Source organism: Agaricus bisporus (assembly GCF_000300575.1).
Source record: "Agaricus bisporus var. bisporus H97 unplaced genomic scaffold AGABI2scaffold_17, whole genome shotgun sequence".
Lineage (NCBI taxonomy): Eukaryota > Fungi > Basidiomycota > Agaricomycetes > Agaricales > Agaricaceae > Agaricus > Agaricus bisporus.
This window is the reverse complement of record NW_006267352.1, coordinates 510,206-531,765: the sequence shown is the minus strand read 5'-3', so window position 1 is coordinate 531,765 and position 21,560 is coordinate 510,206. Positions and strand designations below refer to the sequence as shown.

Here is a 21,560-nt window from a genome sequence, read left to right as displayed (position 1 = left end):
TAGCTAACCATCATTGTGATACTAATAAATGTCAGGTTGGGAAGGGGTGTTTTTCCCACAGGTCACGTGTCGGCGCCAACTCGCTATATTAAGGTGCGCGCTTATCTATGTCATATGATAAGATAACTATCTTTAGAATTCACGCGTTCTGTCTTCCCTGGGAAGACAGCGCACCTCGTGCCGGAGCCAGGTGAGTTCTATCTATTCCGGTCCTTCATCCACTCTTTATATTGGTAGTTATTTATGTATTGTACCTCGTTCTTTGGAAGCGAGGCGAGTAGTCTGATCGGCTTGTCAGATGCTCGATGTCCGAGGTCTTGGCCCTTATGACGTATGGCACCTGACGAGTCTTTAAAGACGAAAGGGCAGGCTCGGAGGTCCCCCCTCCCAGCCCTTGTGCCCCGTCGTCGAAACTACTCGCTTCGCTCGTAGTTTCTCCTCCGCCCCTAACCCCCGCTCTTGCGGCTCCTGGCGCTTACGGCGGAAGTGAGAGAACATTTGTGAGAGACTGTGCGTCTGCTCAAATCGAAAGGCTGTCGACCAAAGGGGTCGAGGGTCAAGAAAATGATGGAATCAATACCGGGGCTGGGAGAACGTTCCGATTCGGCTTGCTTGAATGCCGAAGGAGGTAGAGACAGGTAGAGACTTTTTCTTGGTCGGTCGTGAAGGTGACGATGGTAAAGGGGGAGGATGGTGGAGAGTTGCTGGTGACCTGGGCGTGCTTTTGCCCCTGCTTTGAGCACGTAAAGCAATTTTGTGAGTGGGGCTTTTGGATCGTGCAGTGCGAATTTCAAAATGGATGTCTTGGGGGGATAGGGGCGCTATTGAACGTGAGATGGAGAGCAGAGAGAGAAGAGGGTGCTCACATGCAGCAAGGGCGACAGAGGGAGACGGTGGAGAGTTAGATGTGCTTGGGGCTGTTGCAGAAGGGGATGTTGTGACGCTCAATAGGATCAGCAAGAGATTTGTGCAAGGGGCGGAAAGCATTAAACGGCGGGATAGGAGCGTGCGTGTTGTCGTCGTCAACAGCAGGGAGGTCGCGAATGTCGATTTCGGAAATAGAATCGTGTTGGCGGTGTCGAGTAGTCACGTCATGGTCGTCGTCGTCAAGGGGGATGGCCAGGCGGGTGGGTCGAGGTGAGAGAGAACATTTGCGCGAGACCATGTCATCGCTCAAGTCAGAAGGCTGTCGACACAGGCAAAGGGTTGAATAAATGATGGAATCAATATCGGGCTGGCAGAACCAGAACGTGCGGATTCAGGTTACCAACGTTCAGGCATACATGTGAACTCGGCCTCTGAGAATCTGTTTTGTACTTTCGTTCAGATCCATTGGCTTCACGACTAATTTATTCGTTCTGAAATTTCTGCGAGCGCTGGATAGTACAAAGGAGTATAGTATACCTGAATATAAAGACATTTAGTCCAGCTTTCCGCGAGATATTTGACAAATTGTTCTACTCACCACTTACTATAACAATTCGTTCACCGTCGGCCCAAATTCGACCGTGCTGCCTCAAACCTCCGGAAACATCTACCTGACACCTCTGCCTCCTTTCCTACGAAGTTTGAAGTCGATGGGCGGCGAAGTTGTTGAGCAATTTCCTTACGAGGCTTGCTATGTTCTCGTTGGTTTCCAAGTTGGGCATGGCACAGCCACGAGCATTCCGGGGCTATCAACTTTCCGAGTATGCTTATGAACCCTTGAGTAGGTCTTTGACAGTGTAATAATACGCGCTTTTGGTACTTCAACAACAGTATTGATCTTACCACCCTCCGGGGTTGACTTAGTCTCTAACATAGCCCGACCGAACATGGGATACGCTTCGGTTTGCCAATGTAATTTATCCCTCATAGTAAACAACTTCACGCCCACTACCCTAAAATCGGTATATGAATCTGCTTTGACATAAAAACAATGAACACGGTCGCCTACCTGTGTACCAATAACTCTTTGTTCATCCATCATGACCCCCGAATATATAAAGCTAGGTGCCGTCTCGCATTTTTTAAAACGTAGCTGCCCATATACGTCGTTCAAGAAGCATTGTCCATAGTCATCCAACTTCTCGCCCTCATTTATTACTATTTCTTCGTCACTCTCATCAACCCAATCTTCATCGTCACCTCCGCCTTCAATTTCAGCGGCTTCACTCCCTGAAATCATTTCATTAATACCTCTGTACAATCACCGGGGTTTTTGACATACCCTGAATCAAATCATCATCCATCCTTTGACCTTGCGGCTCATCAATTCCTGTACTCGAATTTGAGTGCTCCTGAACAGCCAAAACTCTAGCCACCTCTGTCTGATTGAAATCAAGCATTGTAATTGATTTCGATGAAGCATTGAGTCCAAAATGACCCATCTCGGGAAACAAAACACATTTTTGTCCAGAGGTTTTCGTAATCCATTGACTCGAGTAACTGTCAGCTGGTATCCACCTGCAGATATCCTGTCCCCAATCATCGTATGGGACAGGGCTTGGGTCATCGTGATATGAAATATAATTGTCGAATCGATCGAGGCATTCTGCAAGGGAGCTGCGATGAACGAAGAGAAAGAACTGACAGGCCAATTGTATGGGGTGAGGAATATTATGAATTATACGAAATTCACGTGAACGGATACTGATGTTGAAAATAGCTATAGCACGGTAGGGGTCAGGATGAAAAGGCTTCGGAGAATGACGGAAGCTGCTAGTGGGGTTTGGCTCTGCCCGACATTCAATAGTATCGATGCCAACGTTATCCTCTGGACAAAGCTCCGGGAGCGCTAAAATGAAAAATGGTCGAGTAGGTGCATCGGACTGTCCTTTCGGGACGCGCCAGTATTCGAAGGTCGCGTTGTTGGAGTTCGGAGTCATGAAAACATCTTGCGTGACGAAAATTAGGCCCGAATAAGTCTGATAGGGTGCCCTGAAGCTCTAAAGGAAAGGTAAGGCAGGTACTATGGCGCGAAAAGTTACATTTGATTACCATTTTAAGGACACCACTTTTCCAGTCATAGATAAACATGCGATCGTCGGGTTTGTGATTACTATCGGTGTACGCGAGAATCAGAACCAAGTTGTTCCCAACGATCTCTATTCCAAGCGCTGGGCGATCCCGCTCCACCTGCGTTACTGAAATCACTGGTCGCTGAGCTTCTGGGTGAGGCAGCGCTGTCGAAACTTTATATAAATGCAGGCGAATGTCGAAAAGATTTCGTTGTGATGCTGTTTGCCCACGGTCCGGAGGTTGTCTTTAGAATGTAAGCAACGAAAAGAATTTTAAGGATAGACTACGCACATGGTGACAACAGCAAGAAGGTCATTCTCGTACACATTCAACCCCATATCAATGATCGTATGCTCCATACGAACTTCTTTCCCTCTCCACTCGATTTCTTCATCGTTTGAAAGGTCATCTTTGTCGGGAAGGTACATATAATGAAGAGACGTTCGCGTAGCATCTCCGAGGAGGTAGATACCTCCAGTCAGATCATAGATACCCGACTTTTGAAAAGGAATCCTGATCCTTTTCCTTAGCCGAGCATCGATACCCTTGGAGCGGTTTCGCTTTTCAAGTAAAGACAGTCGTTCGTGGATAGACAACGAGCAGTGAGGATTCTCCACCAGTTCCAGTAAAAGCAGCTGGACGAGATACCGAATTTCAACCGAGTCTGATACGAGGCTGCGAATGTAGTGATTGACTTGCTTGCATACGACGATGGATTTGAGAGGAAGCAAAAGGACTACTTGGGTCAGTATCTCGGGTGGGAGATGCAGGAGCATAAAGTCGGTGGTCGAAGCGGAAGAAAACGCATCTGGTGATCATGATCATAATGACGTTTATTATCTAAGCAGAAAAACAGTGGGATAGCACTACAAGAGATCTATGCCCAAAGCATTATAACAACTAACAACATAGAAAAAAACGGTAATTCTCAAGATTGCCCGATTGCAGATGCACAACTCGAACCAGAAACGCTGAACTCCTCAGCTCCATCACTCTCCAATAGTTGTTGTATCTCCGATATACAATCTACCAACCTCGCATGCACCTCCTTCGCGTTCTCCAATAACGGCTTGATATTCTCCGGTGTCATCGCTAGCCTCGATTCCGAAAGTATGGGCTGTGAGGGCATGGAACGTATTGATCCCGATTTTTGAATTCTGCCAGAAGTTCTCGAACTGGTCCTTCGCAACTGCCTCTTCACCTCCTCGGGTCTTGTTCCTTCCGCAATTTCATCCACATTAGACAACCGGGGCGCTCGTGGTGTCACAAGATTTGGCGTCCGTGTTCTGACTTTCGATGGAGATTCTGCCAACATCGCCAACTGCGAGCCGCTGGCTGATCTTCTGGGTGTGCAAGGTCGGACAAGCTGTGATGTTGAAGAAGATGGCGCTCGATATTGGAGATATGGCGACTTTCCCTTGCTTTTCTTCGAAATCGACGCTCCGTCTCTTTCCCTGATAGTCAAAGACTTCAAAGCCCCATCCAGATCTGACGCCGAGTCTATCTTATCCCAGTCTTCCTCTAACCCATTCTGATGATGAGAGCCATGGCCCGTACCAGGTCTCGAAGACTCTCGATCATTGTACTGCGTAGGTAAATCTGTTACTGACATGGATGGTGGCGTGTTCTTCCTTGAACCGATACGGAAAATTGATGCTAGTGAAGGCCGGCGAGGTTTGCTAGGTGCTGGAATCTCAGTTGACGGCGGGGTAGGATCTCTTCCTCTTTCTTTCTTCACCGTTGCTTCCGGTCCCGAACTCGGCGTCGGTCGTCTCCCCTGTACTGGATCTTTTGGGCTGGGCAAGTCAGACGATACATCGGTGGCGAGGGATCTCATTGAATCTACGGGGTGATTTTGTTCCGTGGATAGACGAGGTGACGATGGCAGGTGATAGTTCAGAGCGGAATCCGTGACGTTCTTCTTCAACGCGCGCAAGACATCTCGCAAACCGACCATCCCGACCAACTTACTAACCCGGTACTTCTTCTTCCGTAATTTTTCTCCATTTGTATTTTCCGAGGGTAAAGTGACCGTGCTACTCATTGGATGCCCCCACCTCCAATCTCTATTGACCCTTAAGCTATCCGTCGTCGATGAAGGTGTCGTTTCTTCGGGTACTGTCAAAGGGAGCCCACTTCCATCAGTCGACGAGAGCACAGCCTCGGCATTGTTCAGCATCTCGCGTAGCAATACCAGTTGTCGATGGCTGAGATCGTGTCGTCCAGCAGAAGCCCTCCATGCAGGTGGTGACACAGAAGGCGGATCCGGATACGACGGTATACTTGGTGAGACGATCATGCTACTGGACATTCCCTGAGTCGGAGTCGACGGTTTCGATGTATCTTCTCCTCCCAACGTGATCGCCCGCTCTCTCCCTCGCTTCTCTCCACTGGGGCCTAGCATAACTGGCGCAGAGGTACTCGTAGGAGGAGGAGCGCCGTCTGTGCTCGTTGTACCATCCGCCAGTTCGACGAGTAGCTCTGCACACTCCCAAGATATCCGATACCTTGAGTTGATGGCGTAAAGCGCGGCCGCGAGTTCTTTGTACCTCGTACCAGGAGTCGAAGGGTTCGTGTTCGACCTCGCGCGAGTTTTAGGCTTTGTGAGATTGAAGAAACTCGGAGACACTGCACGAGATATCGGCTGTTGAGCGAGTTGAGCTTGCGTGTCAAGCTTCTGTTGCATCTGGAGCAGCAGGTTGTTATACTTCTCTTGCTGTTTCTTAAGCTCTATGACAAAGTTAATTTAGAGAAACAAAGTAAGATTCAAAGATACGCACGGTCAATATAGACAGCAAAATCTCTGACCATACCCAGATCTCGCTTTAATCCTTGCTGTGCTTGGCTGATTCGTGCGGGTATCTTGAGGTCGCTCTTCAAATCGCTGAGCGAATTCCTCCTGTGAGCGCCATCCGCAATTAATGACGTTTTCGGGCTGATGGAAGCACGACCAAGAGAAGCAGTGTAGCCCGAGGGAATACCTTTGACTGCTCTGGAACACTTAGCAGATTCGAGGGGCTTGACTGCGTGAGCAAATGAAGTTGACGATATCGACGGAGGGGCGGGAGTTGAGATAATAGCATCCCTAGCAAGAGATGGGGCGGTTGGAGACAAATTTGTTGACAAGGAGTGGTTGGCATCAGTCGTATCAATTTTGATGTGTATTTCAAAGTTCCGAGGGGGCGAAGGTGGTTGCAATTCAATAGGGGGAAGAAGAGAGGATGTGGGTGAACCGGGAGGACTAGGTGGGTGTGGCATGTGAATTTCTGAAAAAGGCGGAAGGGGCGGTAGCGACGGAGGTTTGTCCGCAGGGGGTATATCAGGAGGCACAATCGCCAAGGACTCCGAGGGGACCCTCTCCATGGCTTCGACGTTCGACATTGACGCACCACTCTTCGTCCGTCGATGCCGTCCAGCAAAGCTAAGCCTCCTCATGAAACCGCGGCCCCCTTCTCCTTCCTCCTGTTCGTTCTCCTTTCCTTCATCTTTCTCCCTCTCCTTTCCTCTTCCTTTCGCCTGGTCTCTAGGTCTCAACCGCGTGGCTTTTGGAGTTGACTGCTTCCTCTCCCTTGCTTTTGTGACGCCGCCTTCATGTAGATCGGTATTCGCTGCCAACTCCTTGACTTCGGGTGTGGTATATGACGTATGTCTCAGAGATGGTGGTCGAAATGTCGAGGGTGAAGGTGTCTGCAACGACATCGGTCGCTTAGAGGTAGACCTCTTCAACCCATCACTATCTGATTCGTCGTCACGCATCTTCCCCTTACTTGGCAAACCGTTGGATAGGAATCCATTTTGAAATTGCACAAACCCCAAGCTTTTCCGTTTTGGAAGTTTGTGAGACAGCGAATCATCATCATCCCCAAAGTTGGACGACGAAGCAGTTGATCCACGCGTACTCAAATCAGTCATGCTTCCTGAACGACTGCCAGTGTAAGATGATCGTGGGTTACTACCCTTTCCGACTGAGTTGCGATGTCGAGGATGAGCTGGGCTACTAGGCCGGAAAAACCAGCTGGAAGACGGTGGAGGTATCGTTGGAGTGGAATGAAGGAGAGAAGAAAGAGAAGAACGAGGTCGGGGGGTGGGGTGTTCATTGGTGTTATCAGGTAAATCTAGGAGCATATTAGTCACAGTTCACAACGTATCGTTTTCTAGGGTTCGAGCGCGGGCCACGAGATATATGGTGAAATAAACGCGTTATCATGCATAGACTACAGGCAAGATAGAAAGAGAGAGAGTGCGCTCTTTAGAACCAGCGAAAGAGACGCGACCACCCACCTTTACGTCTCTCATGTTTCGAAACCTCAGAGGGCGTTAAACTAGCTTTCTTCTTCCTCCCTGTCCACCGGCTTTTGAGACTGCCCATTCTAGTCAGAATTGCGCCACCAGAGCCAGTAGATTGAGACGGCGTTGATGGTACGGTCATGGCAATGGCTCCAGGGGCGATAGGCGAAGGTGATGGAGTTTGTCGTTCATCCACCTCTTCTAGCCGTTGTTCGAGTTCAGCGTCGGACAGAGGATAGTGGGAATTCAAATCCACTAATTCGATAGCACCTTCTTGTTGAGGACGGCTCTTTTTACGCAGACGACGACGTTCTCGATGAATGGGAGGACTAGGAGGAAGATGCTTAAGAGGGTTGTTTGCAGAAGTGCGAGTGAGAGAAGGACGAAGAGGCGCGGTAGAACGAAGGGAAGTGGTATCAGCGACTGAGGACGCAGGAACGGAGAAGACGGAGGTAGTGGGTGATCGCGGGAAAGGCGCCGAGAGATGGGTGTAGGTGGTCGCAGTCGTTGATGGGGGCGTGATGGTGGATGTGAGCGTGAATGGAATGGAAGGAACGGGCGGGGGCGGGGTGTGTTGTTGGGGGGCGCGTCGGGAGCGCGCCGTGACGGTACGATCTTCTTCAGCGTTAGCAGAGCCAAAATCTGCGTCATCGTCATCGTCATCGTCAGAGATGCATTGATCATGACGGGATGGTAGGGGATACGCAGGATGTCGAACTGGTGCATTCTGCGACCTTCTAGGCGTTGAAGACTCGCCGGGCTTGGTGGGAGAGGACCTAAGATTGAACTCGTCGTCCCAACTTTCGTGTTCTTCTTCCTCGAACTGACGGAGGGGTTTACGATGATGTAGAGGTACACCGGTGCGTAGCTTGCCATTGATGCTGCTCCTGGAATGAGCATGAGTGGCTCGGGGAGATCGGCGAATGGGAGAGTCAGTCTTGTCAAGAAAATCGTCATCCCAATTCTCAGTCGAGAAACCTCCAGGACGCGACGCCTTCTGAGGAGTACTAGGTCCGTCCTCGACCCAATCGGCGAGTGTGGTATTGAGTCTATTGGCTGAATTATTGGTTGGTCGTGCGAAATCATAATGCATTATGGAGCTGGAGGCAACGGGGCCGTCGACATCCCAGTCCTCCGTAGCGGTGGACATACGCATCGTGGGCGGTCGCCCATAGGTATCATTATGTCGTTTAGGGGAACCAGACTGTGAGTGGAAATCAAAATCGTCGTCCCAGTTCTCTGACGGGGCTGCAGGGCAATCAGTAATAACACGAGGCAAGAAGGGGGATAGATATACCTGATAGATTTTGTAGGTTGACGGCGACAGACATGGTCGGCAGTCATCTACGTGATTGGTCGTGAGCTGGTCGTGATGGACGATGAGGACGTGGTCGTGGTCGTTGGACAAGGGGGACAAGGACAAAGGGGCCAACAAAGTCACGGGTCGCCTGGGTTAGGGTTTCCATCAATTGATTTACATATTCTTCGTTGCGAATGATAATTGACATATTCCAATCTCGCCTGGCCACTCGCCGCAGGGCATGGAACGCGCGGAGAAGAGTTATAAGTTGAATCACATGATGGGTACTCCTTCCATTCCTCCACAGCCATGCCACTTCCACTCGAGATATACGAAATCATCGTCTCCCATGTGCCGGACCACCTTCCAACTCTTATTTCTCTATGCTTGACCTCACGAGCTCTGGCCCAGTGTGGTCAACAACGCCTGTACGAATCGTTCCGAACAGACCGGTGGCATAATGTACATGCTAATCCCACACGTTTCCTCGACACCATCCTTCGAAATATTCACCTCGCATACCACGTACGAGAGCTCGTCACTCCTTGCAGGGATTCGTGCGAGCCTCAGACGTTGACTGCCGCCCTGCCTCTCATGACCAACCTCAAATCGTTCACGATCTTTGCTTTCTCTGCAGCATTTATTGAGCTCGTACTACGAACTCTCTTAGACTGCTCCTTCCAACTCGTAGAACTACGTTGGAACTGGGTAATTAAAAACCCGGACCCCTTCCATGCAGATCTCATGACTCGTTTTATATCCCATCAAACTCACCTTCGTTCTCTATCACTCAAAATGACGCCTATACCTTTCCCTCCTAAAAACGCTTTAACCAGTCTTAAAGCGTTATCCACCACTTGCGAAAATATCCAGATAATTCTCCCTGGTCGATGTATTGAAACCTTGGATTGCGTTTATCTAGACGCTGATGACCCCGACTTTGATAATATGTCTCCTGATTCCCCTCTGGCCATCCCTTTCGAAACGATTAAACGTCTGTGTCTGGGAATAGGTTCTCTCTGGTTTAGGAACATGGAAAAATACCTTCCCTCTCTCGATGTTCTGCAGACTAGTATCATCACGGTCAGTTGCTCTAATACCTTCTTATCTCACCTTACTCACACGCAATGACAGGTGCGAGAATACAATTTAATCGCTTCAAGTCTACCTCACCTTCGTATCATTCATATCACGCGAGAAGCGTCCTCAACGGAGCAAGTCACCATGTCCAAATGGTTATTCTCCGCTCTACGCGAGCTCGAATATGTTATCTGGGGTTCGCCTTTCACAGCGCGATCACCGCTTGCGCAACCTAGATATCATTGTTGGAGCCACGAGTCTTTCAAACCCATTATACTAGATGCTAGGCAAGTACATGAACAGACGGGTCTATTGTTACTCGATAGACTGCTTCCTACGCCCAGTGATTAGATTATTTGTGTAACAAAGAACCTTTGTGTGCCGTGGTGACAGGCGACCATAGTATGGGATGCTTGGCTACCCATCTTTCATAAAAACTCCCGCACTTCCTCCGACAAAGGAGTTCCAGTGGTCCAAGGTCCCTGCCACTCATTGCCTTCTGAAACTCCCTTTCCTTGCCCACCCCATTGTGCCCATTATGGCCCGGGTGTATCCGTCGAACAACACCAAGAAGCTCCGCCTGTCGCGGAGGACTTGGCTTCCAGGATATATAGTCTCCATTATGCGAGCCAGAGGAGCCACATTAAGTCTGGATGTACGAAGCCAATCGTAGTTATTCCATATGCAAATATATTTTCATAGATAATCCAAAGGGAATTCAAAGGATGGGCTAAGACAGCTGCATGAGTCCAAGCCGAATGTTTACGAGAATTGCCAAGGTAAAACCAACAATAGTTTCCCAAGGGCGTATATTACTTATCGTCTGGTGTGTAAGAAAGTCCAACAAGGAAGCTGAATATTTCGAATACATTATCGTCGTTATCAGTCCAGAGTGTTTGAAGCTTCAGAGCGTCAAGGAAAAGATAAGCAATTGTCAATGAACGTTCAAAATGCTGAGTGCTACCCGAACATACTCCGATGCATTTTATCTCGGACATTGCCGGAGTCCCCTTCGACAGGGGCCTGGGGATGCGTTCACAGCTCAACTCTAGTCTCTCGGAGTCTCTCCCCGCATCGACCTATCAATCTCCGCAAGGCATCTACCATTGCATTACCCTCGGGAGACACGCATTTGCCAATTTGCGGCGTTCTCGTCGGATACAACGCCATCCTCTCCATTTCACGAATACCAAAAGGCAAGAAAAAGTCGTAGAGAGGAACCAGTAGGCGGTGGAAGCAGAGATAAGCCGATATATAGTGACAACAAAAGAGATATAACTCGTCCAGATCAGGAGCCTCATTGTGAAGATAATTGTCTTAAATGCACTTGAATCTCAAACTCGAGAAACGGCACGCATAGTACGCCCCTTGTCGAGTCGGAGGTGTTGAATAAGATAGACCGCTTTTCAAATTCTCAAACGTTGATCATGATAACGATGCATGCGAAACTACCGAAGCTGAAGTCCACCCTATCGTATCATTCATATCCCACAATACCACGGTAATGCCATCGCCTCTACCCCTGAAACACATCATACTTCATGAAAGGTAGGAACCGTTGAATGCTTTGTGCTTCCTATTTGCGGAATAAAGGAACCTACAAGCGCCCGCCTAAAAAAAAATTCGAACCTCATTGTTCCCGCCAATTTCCCTCTACGGAACAAGTAATACTCCTATTAAAGTATCATGGCCCTTCTTGCCCGCTTTCCCCATATTGCCGGATGCCAATTAAAGCCTCGTCAATGTTGTATTTTTTCGTAAAGAACCTGCCGCTGTTTGACTTGTGCAAGTACTGGGGATGAAGTGAGAGTTATCAGTTTGAAGTCGACTTGATTGTTACTGAGCTGATATTGATAGGGTGAAGAAGGTTTGTTGTATCGCACCCCAATGCCACTATAGTCAAAACAGGCGCTTCACTGTTCCAAAGAAAATGCATATCAAGGTTCAAACCATGCCAAAGGACAGGAACAAGATACGAAAGCTTGTTTGGGTGACGAATTCAATATAGATCGTCATCGATTTTTCTGAAAGTCAATGTCAAAGATCGAACATCCTTATGCCATGTAAGTTTAGCATGTCCTTTCGATCCCTCGACTTATGAAGTGATTTCGGCCGACATGTGTACATCGCATGAGCTCGATTCAATTGTACATAGGGAAAATCTGTCGAAGGGTTCGGACATTAAGGCATAGTTCAAGTATCTGCGACCCTAACTTTACCTTCTAACACTGACCCAGTACATCAAATAGTAGGCTTCTATTCATCAAAAGATCACAACGACAGCAGTGAATCTTCGTTTTTTGGACCTAGTCCCAGTCAGTAACAATGTTCCACAGCAAGCACAGCCCGTGAACGTCGATCCGCACCATAAGTCCATTATTAGATATGATAATTGCTCATATGGTGAAAATACCAGGTATATCCTGTTTTGAAGTTGTCGTCTAAAGCTCGATATAAAGCTGCTTCCCTGAAAAGGTTTTCACTAACTAAGTTTCCTCATTGCTCTCATGTCTGATCCATTTTCCATCGTCAAAAGCTCGTCCACCCGAGATCTCCTGTTCAACAGAATATGGCTTCAGGGAATGGTGCTGCGAGGTGTTTGCTACGGCATCGTCTTTACGCTATGTTGCTCCTGTATCCATCTCCTAGTGTCTAGACAAGCGCAATCGTCAACTCCTCCTCGAAGAAAGTGGCTGCTTGCATACGTCTCTTTCTTACTTCTCCTTAGTACCATAACGATGGTACTCGGAGGTATTCAGAATGAAAAAGCATATATATTCCACCCTGATCACCCCGGAGGACCTGCCACATTCACGCTGGAAGACTCTTCTGCTATCCCGACCGCTCAGTCAATTTGTTTTATTCTTTTGCAGTGGGCTGCTGATGGGTTGTTGGTACGTTAATTTATCCAAATACCGAGGTCGCTGCTTAGTCTACATGGAATAGATTTGGCGATGTTTCTCCTTCTTCGCTGTAATGTCCTCATACAAAAACATTATTCAAGTATTATAGTGGTGCTCGATATCGGTAAGTCCAAGCTCTATAAAATCCTCGAGCACAGTTCTAAAGCAGGATTATCTGGAAGGCCTGAGCGTCATGTTCGTTCTCTGCAACACGCATTTCACGCTCATCTCTACAGAACACCAGCTGAAATTAATCCTGGCATATGGAGTTTTCACCATGCTATTGAATGTCGGCATCACGGCGTCCATTATTATGAAGCTTTTGAGGCACAATCGATTTGTTGCACCACTATTGGGTCAAGGTTCCACTGGTTATCAATTTGGCATCATATCGATCCTTGTAGAGTCTGCCGCGGTATTGGCAGTTCACAATGTATTTTTCATTGTCCCAGCTGCTATTAGACATCCATTGTCAGTGGTCGGATATCATATTGGGATTATGGTTCAGGTGAGTGTGATCTCATACAGCTGGGCACAACGTTTCCTAAGCTTGAAAATTGATATGCCAGGTCATTCCTCCTGTTATGATAATTCAACGGGTCGCCCGAGGAATTTCATGGAATAGTGAATACCAGGTTCCGGAAGAGTCTAGAACAAAACGCTCGCAACTCGTTTTTGCGGAGCAAACCCAGCGCTCAGACTCGGAATCGCTTCCTCCCTCGACCTCCGTGGTCTAGAGAGAGAGGCTCTTACACACGGAGCGAGTACAATTTCACAAGTCTACTAAATATGTTCCATCCTAGAGTAGAACTGCTTGAACCATAGGATGCCTATGTACCCTAATGATCATATCGATATTGGATCCACTATTCAATTGTTGTATTAATAATGGTGTAAAGTAAAGGACCCATGAAAGTGTCAATGAAGTGCCTGAACCCTATCCATTGACATTAAATATTCAAACTTCCTCGGGATGTATGCTAATGCATAACTCGGCGTATGTAAAGAAGGTGACCCTGGCTATGAAGTAGAGGATGGTGGCAGTATTTTCGACAAACTGTTGACCGAGCAAACTCCGAGGCGTGCGTCAACAAGTTCGTATTTGCACATATTTACATGATTGGTCACGACCCTTGTCCATGGCTTAGCTCCCTTATTCTTGGGCGTCTATCAAGGAGTTGCTTGCCTATACTAGACTGGAAGACCTTATGATGGTGAGTTCGGTACCCTTTTAACGCATTCGAAGTTAGAACTCAAGTTTGCGTAGTTACAGTTTCTGAGCCGAAAATACCTTCTGCAATTATTCGAACCATATGGAAGAGCAAATGCCTATTCGACGCCTGTTAGAGTGCTCGTGGCATGAGAACCAACGACGAACAGCTTCTTGTTCATGAGCATGATCTCATCCTTACTGGCATTCCCGGTCTCGTATTGTTCTTCAGGGTTGTTCTTCACGGCCATACCACGGAGCTTGGCCCTTCTACCGTTCGTTTTGTCTCGTAATTGACTGCACGTTCACGTCTCAACCGTCGCGATTCTGAACTTCATTCACCTTTTCCGCTATAAAGCCCTGTGATCCTCACAATCTTGGCGCGGAAAATGCTCCTTACTCGCTCATTGGAGTCGCTAGCTGCTATCTCGCTTGTATCTGGTGTGATGGCAGATTCTGTGGGTTCGTCCGGTCATCAGGGCGCTGCTGGAGCCTGCGCATTACTACAGCAAAAGGTCCCTCATATTGTCCATTTCCCAGGTTCGTGTACCACTAATGCTACTATGCTTTACCTTGACAAGTTTGCCTAGGTACTCTAGAGTATCTAACGAATATAGATCACTATGAAGAAGTGGCAACTCAGGACTCGGCATGTGGAGTCACGCCGAAGACGGTTGAAGATGTTCGAATTATCGTATGTTTTTACTATTCCTTGACGGCTTCTCACTTTGGTTATTTCTAGATAAGAACTGTTGGTAGGGATGATGTCCGTTCTCCGTTCGCTGTGTGTCTCTCGCTCTTACTGAATCGGCACTTCCCTTCGACTTATGCGCGGTTTAGATCAAATCTGGTGGTCATGCATTGAATCCCGGATTTTCGTCTACACTTGGCGTTCAAATTTCCTTGCAGAATTTCCTTGATTTTGAATATGATAGCAAGGCCCAGACAGTTAGGCTAGGGTCTGCTTGGACTTGGGACGCGGTATATGAAAAACTCCAACCAGAGAACGTTACAGTTGTAGGAGCGAGAATATCTGGAGTTGGTAAGCTCAATGGATCTGAGGTCTGTTCCCCTGCTTGGCCACCGGCTGATATACCATGGTGCAGGAATGGGCGCGCTCTTTGGCGGCGGATTTTCCTGGTATACTAATCAGCATGGGTTAGCTGTGGACAACGTCATCGCATTCGATCTCGTGTTACCAAATGGGACTTATGTCAATGTGAAACAAAATTCTCATCCTGATTTGTATTTTGGACTACGAGGTGGTCTTAATAATTTTGGAATTGTCACGGGGGCTACTCTTAGAACATGGCCCTCGGGTCGTATCTGGGTAAATCTCAAGCTCTCGTCCGCGTGACTAACGCTGAAGCGCTTGTAGGGAGGAAATATCGAGTACTCGATTTATCACAAAGATCAGGTTATCAAAGCTGTGGAAGAATTCAGTATGAACAATAAAGATGAGAAAGCCCAATTGGAAGCTACGTACACGGTCACCAGCAAGAGAGTTTGTTTAGAGTATTTTCAACGATTTTCGAGATTTTAACATTCAGCATCATCCATAGGCATTCTGGCAGGTTCTATTCTTCTACGACGCACCGGTCGCGTCACCGATTCCTTTTAGACGATTTCTCTCCATTCCATCAACCAAGGACACAACTAAGATCACGACCCATAGTCAGCTTGTGAAAGATAGTAAATCTTCCCCGTAAGTTTGAACCAATCCACATGACGTGTCCTCTGATATCACGGGTCATTTTCTAGCGTCATTGGGTCTTATTTTCATACGGTACCCATTATCCATTATACCGCTCGTATCCTGGATGTCGTTGAAAAGACAATTAATGCGTCTTACGCGAGGTCTCTGGCTGATGAACGTTCTGCAGGGGTTTTTTATTGGATTGCTGAACCGTTCTTCAACCACTACTCGCATATCAGCTATCCCTCAGCTTTCCCACATTCCATATCCAATCCGACGACGCCATCGTGTTTCTGGTTTAACTACACCTCGCCTCGCGATGTTGAATATTTCAGACAGTTGATCAAGGATGCGGGAACGGAGGTACAGAAAGCTGTTGTGCAGGAAGGACAAGGCCATTGGGATGACGTGAAGTATCCAAACTACGCGGTCAAAGGAACGGCTGTGGAAGAAGTATATGGAAAGAGCCTAGATCGCATGAGAGCATTGAAGGCAAGAATCGACCGGAAGGATGTCATGGGTTTGCAAGGGGAAGGGTTCCTGATATGAATCGGTGAAAGCATTTAATAAGATTTTGGACAACCAATTTGTAAGTAAATTGTGTGCAGCTACAATATTGGATAAAAACGGTTATGGCATGTGCTGCCTGCAGGCTGATACCCTTTGTCCAATCTTACAAACGATTAAAGCCCACGAATCAGAAAAAAGTACTTCAATCCTTGCTCGAGTGTTCCATCAGCTTCGTCCCGGCGTTTCTCTACCATGTCTGATCCTTTTGTAGCACATCCTTCTCCTAGTATCTAGCTTAGAACAGAATGTCCAAACGTCAGCTACTCCTCCTGTATGGGATATTCCCTATACTTCCGCTATGGATACTACCGGCGAAGCAAATGCGGCAAAGACTACGCAAGATACACTTGAATGCACAGAACAAGCTCATCACAGTGACAACTCTTCGAACGACATCGCAAGGGAAGAAGTCAAACTTCTCAAAGCACAGATTTACGACGTCAATCGCGTCTGTACCGCCATCGGGCGAGGAGATTTTGATTAAAAGGATGAAGTCGATGACTCTGAAGTGTATGCAACTTTATTTCAGTTTTACTACGAACCCTGGTTGGCTGACTTTAAAAACAAGTCGCGCTGAACGGCGGGGTGAGCGATTTATCAAAAGTCATCTCGGAAGTGTCTAGGATTTTCTTCGAGTTCGGATTCGAAGGTGTTTTCGGTTCGCAGGCCAGCGTCCCGCAATGGCATGGAGGTCAACTGGAAGGTTGCTGGGATCCTTCATCAACAATATTAATGTGAGCTCATCTTCCCCTCGGTTTACTCTCACTGGCCTGGTGATCGAGCGGATATTACGAGGCTAGCAAACGGTCCAAATTGCACGAGAAATAATATTACTGAGATCATACATGGGTTTGAACGCAAAAAAAAAGCAGGAGAAGAAACGACAGGTCAAGTATAGAGGGTGACTTGTCGTTCGATTACTCGTCTCCGATTTTGGGGGCAAGGAAATAACGAATGTGGCCGTGCTTAAAGTCGTACGCAACCTGAAAGCGTGTTAATGGCGAGATTATAGTGGAACATGAATAGACTCACAAGAAGTGGAACGTCATTACTCAGCATCAATGTTACACGAGATGTAAGAGAGGAGCTCTTTGTAAAATTGACGAGATATTTGAGGGAAAATGTCAGCGAAACATGTTGATTCAACTCGATAAAGACACCCTGCTCTTCGTTGTCTGATTTCTTCGTCTTGGCTTTCTTGGAAGGTTTTGATGGTCCATTAGCCTAGGAAATTGTGAGCAAGACTTTTCTACTCATGAGACGTCACCAATACACACCTTCTTTTTACGCTTCTTGCCTGCTCCGTCCTCTTCAGCATCATCGTCGTCGTCTTGTTCTTCTTCACCCTCGTCTCCAGAGTTGAGTTTGAACTCTTCCTGGTCCTTCACCTTTTCCTCTTCATCCTCGTTCATATCCACATCGTCGTCGACCTTTTCCTTCTTGACTTTCGCCTTTCCCCCAGCTTCTTCCTCTTCATCGTCTTCGTCGTCTTCTTCTTCTTCTTCCGGCTCTTGTGTTGTAACTTTACCGATTTTGCCAGAGGAATGCTTAAGGAGTACGTTTCCATTCGCAGCCTCCCCCTCGCTAGTAAATCGAGCGCCCTCCTTACTGACTTCGATACGAACACTCTCCCCAAGTTGAGAGAGATCCCTGACGATACGCGCGAATTCTGCCACGGGCATAGTAACTTTAGCCTCATACGCCGTGTCGGGAATACCGAGGGTGTCGGCGTCGATATCCATTAGCTTCATCTCATACTCTGCTATGCGATCGGCGTCTAAGAGAAAAGATGATCAATAAATTGGTGATGATAGGAGAAGAAGTGATACATACTTTTAGCCTCGTAAACCAGATTTAAGAGGTCAGCATCGTCGCTTGCTTTCAACGTGCAAACGTCGTCGTCCTTTGCACATTTTAGGACCTTGGCCAAACTATTGAGGTTGACTCCCAAGGGCATGGGCCTATCGCATCTATAACTGAGGAAGAGTTTGTGGTCCAAGTTGATAATGACCAGCGCGACATGCGAGTTGTCCATGGCCTGGAGACCGATACCCTCTTCAGTGCACTCAAAGTTGGCATCCGTTACCAATTCCCTCGTCGCTATACGAATGAGAATCTCGGTGTGCGCAGCAATAAAGAAAACCTACCATCGAGGAGTTTCTTGAGGATGCTTGCTTCGCCAATTTTTGCCTCGAGCATGGTGGTGGTGGTGGTCAGGAAGAAATCAGCCCGCCGAGCGCGTCGCCCTTTCACGCGTCATGTCACATCAGGTGTCACGTCACACACAGCTTGTTGAATTCTCCTGTTTTGTGTGTTGTTATGTTTTCCCTTATGTCTCGCCAGCAACACCGCAGAAATCGTCTCCTGGAACAAGAAATGGAGCAGCGGCTCGAGGACGCAGAAGGCCTCGTCATGACAGAGGTTTTCCTATTTTCTTTCCTGTTTACAACTTTTCTTACCTTTTCCAGGAACAACGGCAGCTGCTCCTCAGCCCTTTTATGTCCGTCAAATGTGAATTTCATGACCTCGACGGCTTGCGCTGGACGCAGACTGCCCTTCACAAACGCCAGGTATTCGCTATCTCTATCACATAATGTCGCTCATCGGGTCCAGTACAATCGCAGGCCCTCGATAGCCCCACATCCCGTACCGTATCGCCAACCTACTCTTCAAGGCAAGACTCCCGACTCTTTTCTCGACATGGACGAAACGATTCGTGGGTATGCACCTTCAAAAACACATACATCACCGACACTCAAGAAACGGAACAAATTCAGATCACCCATCACGGAGAGGTACGTCAACTCGTATTAAAACATTTCGATCAAGAACTGACATACCGCAGTTTCTGGGATCCTGACATTGACACTGACACTCTCATGCTGAGTTTCCCTCGACCACCCTCGACTATACCTGTCCCACCACGGAAGGCAACTTTCACTGCCTTTGATGGCCTGGGTCTCATCGTTGCTCCGAACGGCCGTGCCAGAGAACCCCTACTTCCCCTTTCATTCCTCCACTCAGAAGACGAATCCTTTTACGATCAAGTCATGGAAGCCACTAGATGTTTCAATACCACGACCTTTCAGCATTCCTACTCGTGACGGTTCAATAATCGGCTGTATTCCGATGTATGTATTTTAGCCAATGTATTTTAACGCAGTAGGGTCGAGTTTGCATTGTATTCAAAATAATTGACAGACGCCCGATCGTGGGTTTTCCTGGGCAACAAAGCCTTCCATTTACAGGAGAATGTTTGTGAACACTTATACCGGCACCACATTGTCTCAGTTTCACCTACTTATCTTGTAATACGCCGACCATGTCACTCAAACATACCAGTCAAACTCCCGCTATTCAAAATGGAGGCGATGTTGTTGCAGAAGATGGCACGTATAGCAAAGCGCGCACAAATCATAATCCATCTCCCGGCGAAAAGTCTGACGACCTCTCCTCTCTTCTACGCGAAACTTCAATCGTTGCTACCCACTATCCCTATACTTCTAATTATGCTCCCCCAATCCGAAATTCGAACCTTTTCCATATCCCTCAGACCACTTATATCATACCCGATTCCCACGAGCACAACGAAACCCGAGTTCAGGTCAATGAACGAGATGAACAACCTCAAGGGAAATCATCAAATCACCGGTTGAAACTCCCCTCCCTTCGTCTTCATCTCCACCATCGTACAGTCGAAGACTCGGAAAAACAACATGTCGTCAACCTCCAACGTGGGCGTGACGCCGCCCTCTCCGCCGAATGCGACCGAATTGCTGAACAAAGAATAGATCCGACAAGAGGAAGTATACGTGGTCTCTTCGGTCGTGGAAGACACCGAGATGCCTGGCTGATAGGCCGCGATACAGATGCAACTGATTTTGGGAGTAAAGTGGAAGGGAAGATCGATGCCGGAAGAAGTAGTTTGTCGAGTTCCGGTACGGGGAGGGATAAGCTGGTTGGAACAGTCGCTGGGAGGGAAAAGTTGGCGAGGGAACAGGAAATGAATATCAATAATCTGTTAGCTGCAAAAGACTGCTACACCCGTCGTCGCTCTCGCTCTAGTGGTGGGGAGAGCCCGACAGTTGGACGCAGTGTGACCGGGGTAGCGAGGTCTCTTGACGAGCCTGAAGTTAGCGGTGGCAATCAGATCGATGTAGTGCGTATAGTCCAAGAATAATCGCTAGACCTTTTACTGACGAGTTCCTCTAGGACAAACGCTAGTACTTCGATCAGGTTTTTGTTTTCTTTCTATGTTCTCCATTATATATCACTCGGTGTCTACGCAAAGCTGAAAGGAATACACGATTTCGCAAAGAAAGAAAATCATGCCTTTAGAACGTTTATTTGTAGGATTAGGCCAGACCTCGGTATATCGGCTAGCTATCAAGCTGTTCTACTTGCCGTTTTCAACTCCAGGCCGTTAAGTTTAAACAACACGAAATAGTAACCGGAGAGGCTCGCTATCTCAATGAATCAGGGGAGACATCTGGTTGACTGCAAGCCGGGATTATCAAACTGCCAGTGAGTGTGGGTTACATAGGAATGAAGTTGTATCCGTCGAAGTTTCGGAGGCATTTAAGGCGTTGGTGTGGTGTTGGTGTGCGTCTTTCCGGGGTTTCTCCTTGTAGCTGTTCCCGATGATGATCTTTTAGTTGCCAAGAAGTATGATGATATCACAGACCAAGGTTGACAGTGGCAAATGCTAGAAGAAGATAGAGAACCGAATCCTGGTACCATCTTTAGTACACGATGTTTGTAAAAGAAGACGACGCTTTAATATCTCTCAAACTCTGCTTGATGACCACGATAGTATATTTGACAGGGCCTCGGCGCGCTGTGGAGAGATACGGTTTTTTCCGATTCACAGGCGGTATCGAAATCCCGTCTGGATGTCTTCTGATTCACAGGATTAGGATTCGAAACAGACCTTGCTGGTAGGCCGTTTGTTCCTTCTCAATAAATGATCCACTGGGAGCATTAACAAGCAATGTTGGCATCGACAGAGCACTTGCGAAAATTTAACCATCTTTATCAGCATAGGAGATCTGGCAGATTAAACACATACAGCAATCCCCATAAGGCCGTATGTCGCAATTTGAGTTTTTCTTCTGTCCGATGTTTGAATTTTTTCTTGTCCATTCAACGTTACAGTAAGAACTCTTTCTGAGCTGCTAGCTTAATACGGCCCGCGGATTAGACACGATCAATCGCGCCATCTTATATCACTTGTTCAATTTCATAAGGTGGCGCAACTGATTTTTGAATCTGGACGATATTCCAACCGTATTAACATTTTGAGACGATCTCACGGCAGAAACACCCCTTTAGCCATTCTGATTAACGAGGCATTTGAATTATTGTCAGTGCCAAGTCACATCAGCTGACTATGGCGCATTGTCCATAAACCCAACCTTAGTGCATTCTACACCTTTCCAGGCCACCGTTTTGAAGTAACTGGATGAAATGAGAAATTCCCGAACCGACCTTCCTACCTCACTGATTCTGGGGCTC

The 21,560-nt window shown here is 47.5% G+C and overlaps 10 protein-coding genes across 10 annotated transcripts; 7 read left to right on the top strand and 3 right to left on the bottom strand.

The window, feature by feature from the left end:
• Nucleotides 1-31: 31 nt before the first annotated feature.
• AGABI2DRAFT_181712 (hypothetical protein) lies at nucleotides 32-1,158 on the top strand. Its single transcript, XM_006457480.1, has 4 exons — nucleotides 32-190; nucleotides 433-510; nucleotides 533-628; nucleotides 783-1,158. Exons 3-4 carry the CDS (start codon nucleotides 565-567, stop codon nucleotides 1,139-1,141), a joined length of 423 nt encoding a protein of 140 aa, XP_006457543.1. The 5' UTR covers nucleotides 32-190; nucleotides 433-510; nucleotides 533-564; the 3' UTR covers nucleotides 1,142-1,158.
• Nucleotides 1,159-1,618: 460 nt separating this feature from the next.
• Nucleotides 1,619-3,799, bottom strand: AGABI2DRAFT_212988 (hypothetical protein; the record flags this gene model as incomplete). Its single annotated transcript, XM_006457479.1, has 4 exons — nucleotides 3,292-3,799; nucleotides 2,980-3,244; nucleotides 2,264-2,927; nucleotides 1,619-2,115 (listed from the first exon to the last, which is right to left on the bottom strand). Exons 1-4 carry the CDS (start codon nucleotides 3,774-3,776, stop codon nucleotides 1,619-1,621), a joined length of 1,911 nt encoding a protein of 636 aa, XP_006457542.1. The 5' UTR covers nucleotides 3,777-3,799.
• A 3,474-nt stretch (nucleotides 3,800-7,273) lies between these two features.
• On the top strand, nucleotides 7,274-7,919 carry AGABI2DRAFT_196194 (hypothetical protein). The gene has a single exon (XM_006457478.1). The coding sequence runs from the start codon at nucleotides 7,608-7,610 to the stop codon at nucleotides 7,779-7,781; it is 174 nt and encodes a 57-aa protein (XP_006457541.1). The 5' UTR covers nucleotides 7,274-7,607; the 3' UTR covers nucleotides 7,782-7,919.
• Nucleotides 7,920-8,228: 309 nt separating this feature from the next.
• Nucleotides 8,229-8,563, bottom strand: AGABI2DRAFT_139852 (hypothetical protein; the record flags this gene model as incomplete). Its single annotated transcript, XM_006457477.1, has 2 exons — nucleotides 8,542-8,563; nucleotides 8,229-8,493 (listed from the first exon to the last, which is right to left on the bottom strand). A coding segment is annotated over exon 2 (215 nt), but the record flags the coding sequence as incomplete, so codon positions are not given.
• Nucleotides 8,564-8,896: 333 nt separating this feature from the next.
• On the top strand, nucleotides 8,897-10,018 carry AGABI2DRAFT_123400 (hypothetical protein; the record flags this gene model as incomplete). Its single annotated transcript, XM_006457476.1, has 2 exons — nucleotides 8,897-9,670; nucleotides 9,722-10,018. The coding sequence occupies 2 exons, from the start codon at nucleotides 8,897-8,899 to the stop codon at nucleotides 10,016-10,018; spliced, it is 1,071 nt and encodes a 356-aa protein (XP_006457539.1).
• Nucleotides 10,019-12,847: 2,829 nt separating this feature from the next.
• On the top strand, nucleotides 12,848-13,307 carry AGABI2DRAFT_123399 (hypothetical protein; the record flags this gene model as incomplete). The annotated part of the gene is made up of 2 exons (XM_006457475.1): nucleotides 12,848-13,078; nucleotides 13,140-13,307. 2 exons carry the CDS (start codon nucleotides 12,848-12,850, stop codon nucleotides 13,305-13,307), a joined length of 399 nt encoding a protein of 132 aa, XP_006457538.1.
• An 859-nt stretch (nucleotides 13,308-14,166) lies between these two features.
• Nucleotides 14,167-16,054, top strand: AGABI2DRAFT_212987 (hypothetical protein). The gene is made up of 8 exons (XM_006457474.1): nucleotides 14,167-14,320; nucleotides 14,371-14,474; nucleotides 14,523-14,564; nucleotides 14,621-14,822; nucleotides 14,887-15,110; nucleotides 15,159-15,284; nucleotides 15,343-15,485; nucleotides 15,542-16,054. The coding sequence occupies exons 1-8, from the start codon at nucleotides 14,170-14,172 to the stop codon at nucleotides 16,023-16,025; spliced, it is 1,476 nt and encodes a 491-aa protein (XP_006457537.1). The 5' UTR covers nucleotides 14,167-14,169; the 3' UTR covers nucleotides 16,026-16,054.
• A 786-nt stretch (nucleotides 16,055-16,840) lies between these two features.
• AGABI2DRAFT_196191 (hypothetical protein) lies at nucleotides 16,841-18,272 on the bottom strand. The gene is made up of 5 exons (XM_006457473.1): nucleotides 18,194-18,272; nucleotides 17,880-18,146; nucleotides 17,324-17,823; nucleotides 17,079-17,270; nucleotides 16,841-17,029 (listed from the first exon to the last, which is right to left on the bottom strand). The coding sequence occupies exons 1-5, from the start codon at nucleotides 18,243-18,245 to the stop codon at nucleotides 16,964-16,966; spliced, it is 1,077 nt and encodes a 358-aa protein (XP_006457536.1). The 5' UTR covers nucleotides 18,246-18,272; the 3' UTR covers nucleotides 16,841-16,963.
• A 105-nt stretch (nucleotides 18,273-18,377) lies between these two features.
• Nucleotides 18,378-19,150, top strand: AGABI2DRAFT_123396 (hypothetical protein; the record flags this gene model as incomplete). The annotated part of the gene is made up of 4 exons (XM_006457472.1): nucleotides 18,378-18,467; nucleotides 18,515-18,616; nucleotides 18,660-18,841; nucleotides 18,892-19,150. The coding sequence occupies 4 exons, from the start codon at nucleotides 18,378-18,380 to the stop codon at nucleotides 19,148-19,150; spliced, it is 633 nt and encodes a 210-aa protein (XP_006457535.1).
• A 204-nt stretch (nucleotides 19,151-19,354) lies between these two features.
• AGABI2DRAFT_181707 (hypothetical protein) lies at nucleotides 19,355-20,949 on the top strand (the record flags this gene model as incomplete). The annotated part of the gene is made up of 2 exons (XM_006457471.1): nucleotides 19,355-20,205; nucleotides 20,872-20,949. Exons 1-2 carry the CDS (start codon nucleotides 19,369-19,371, stop codon nucleotides 20,947-20,949), a joined length of 915 nt encoding a protein of 304 aa, XP_006457534.1. The 5' UTR covers nucleotides 19,355-19,368.
• Between the last annotated feature and the right edge of the window lie 611 nt (nucleotides 20,950-21,560).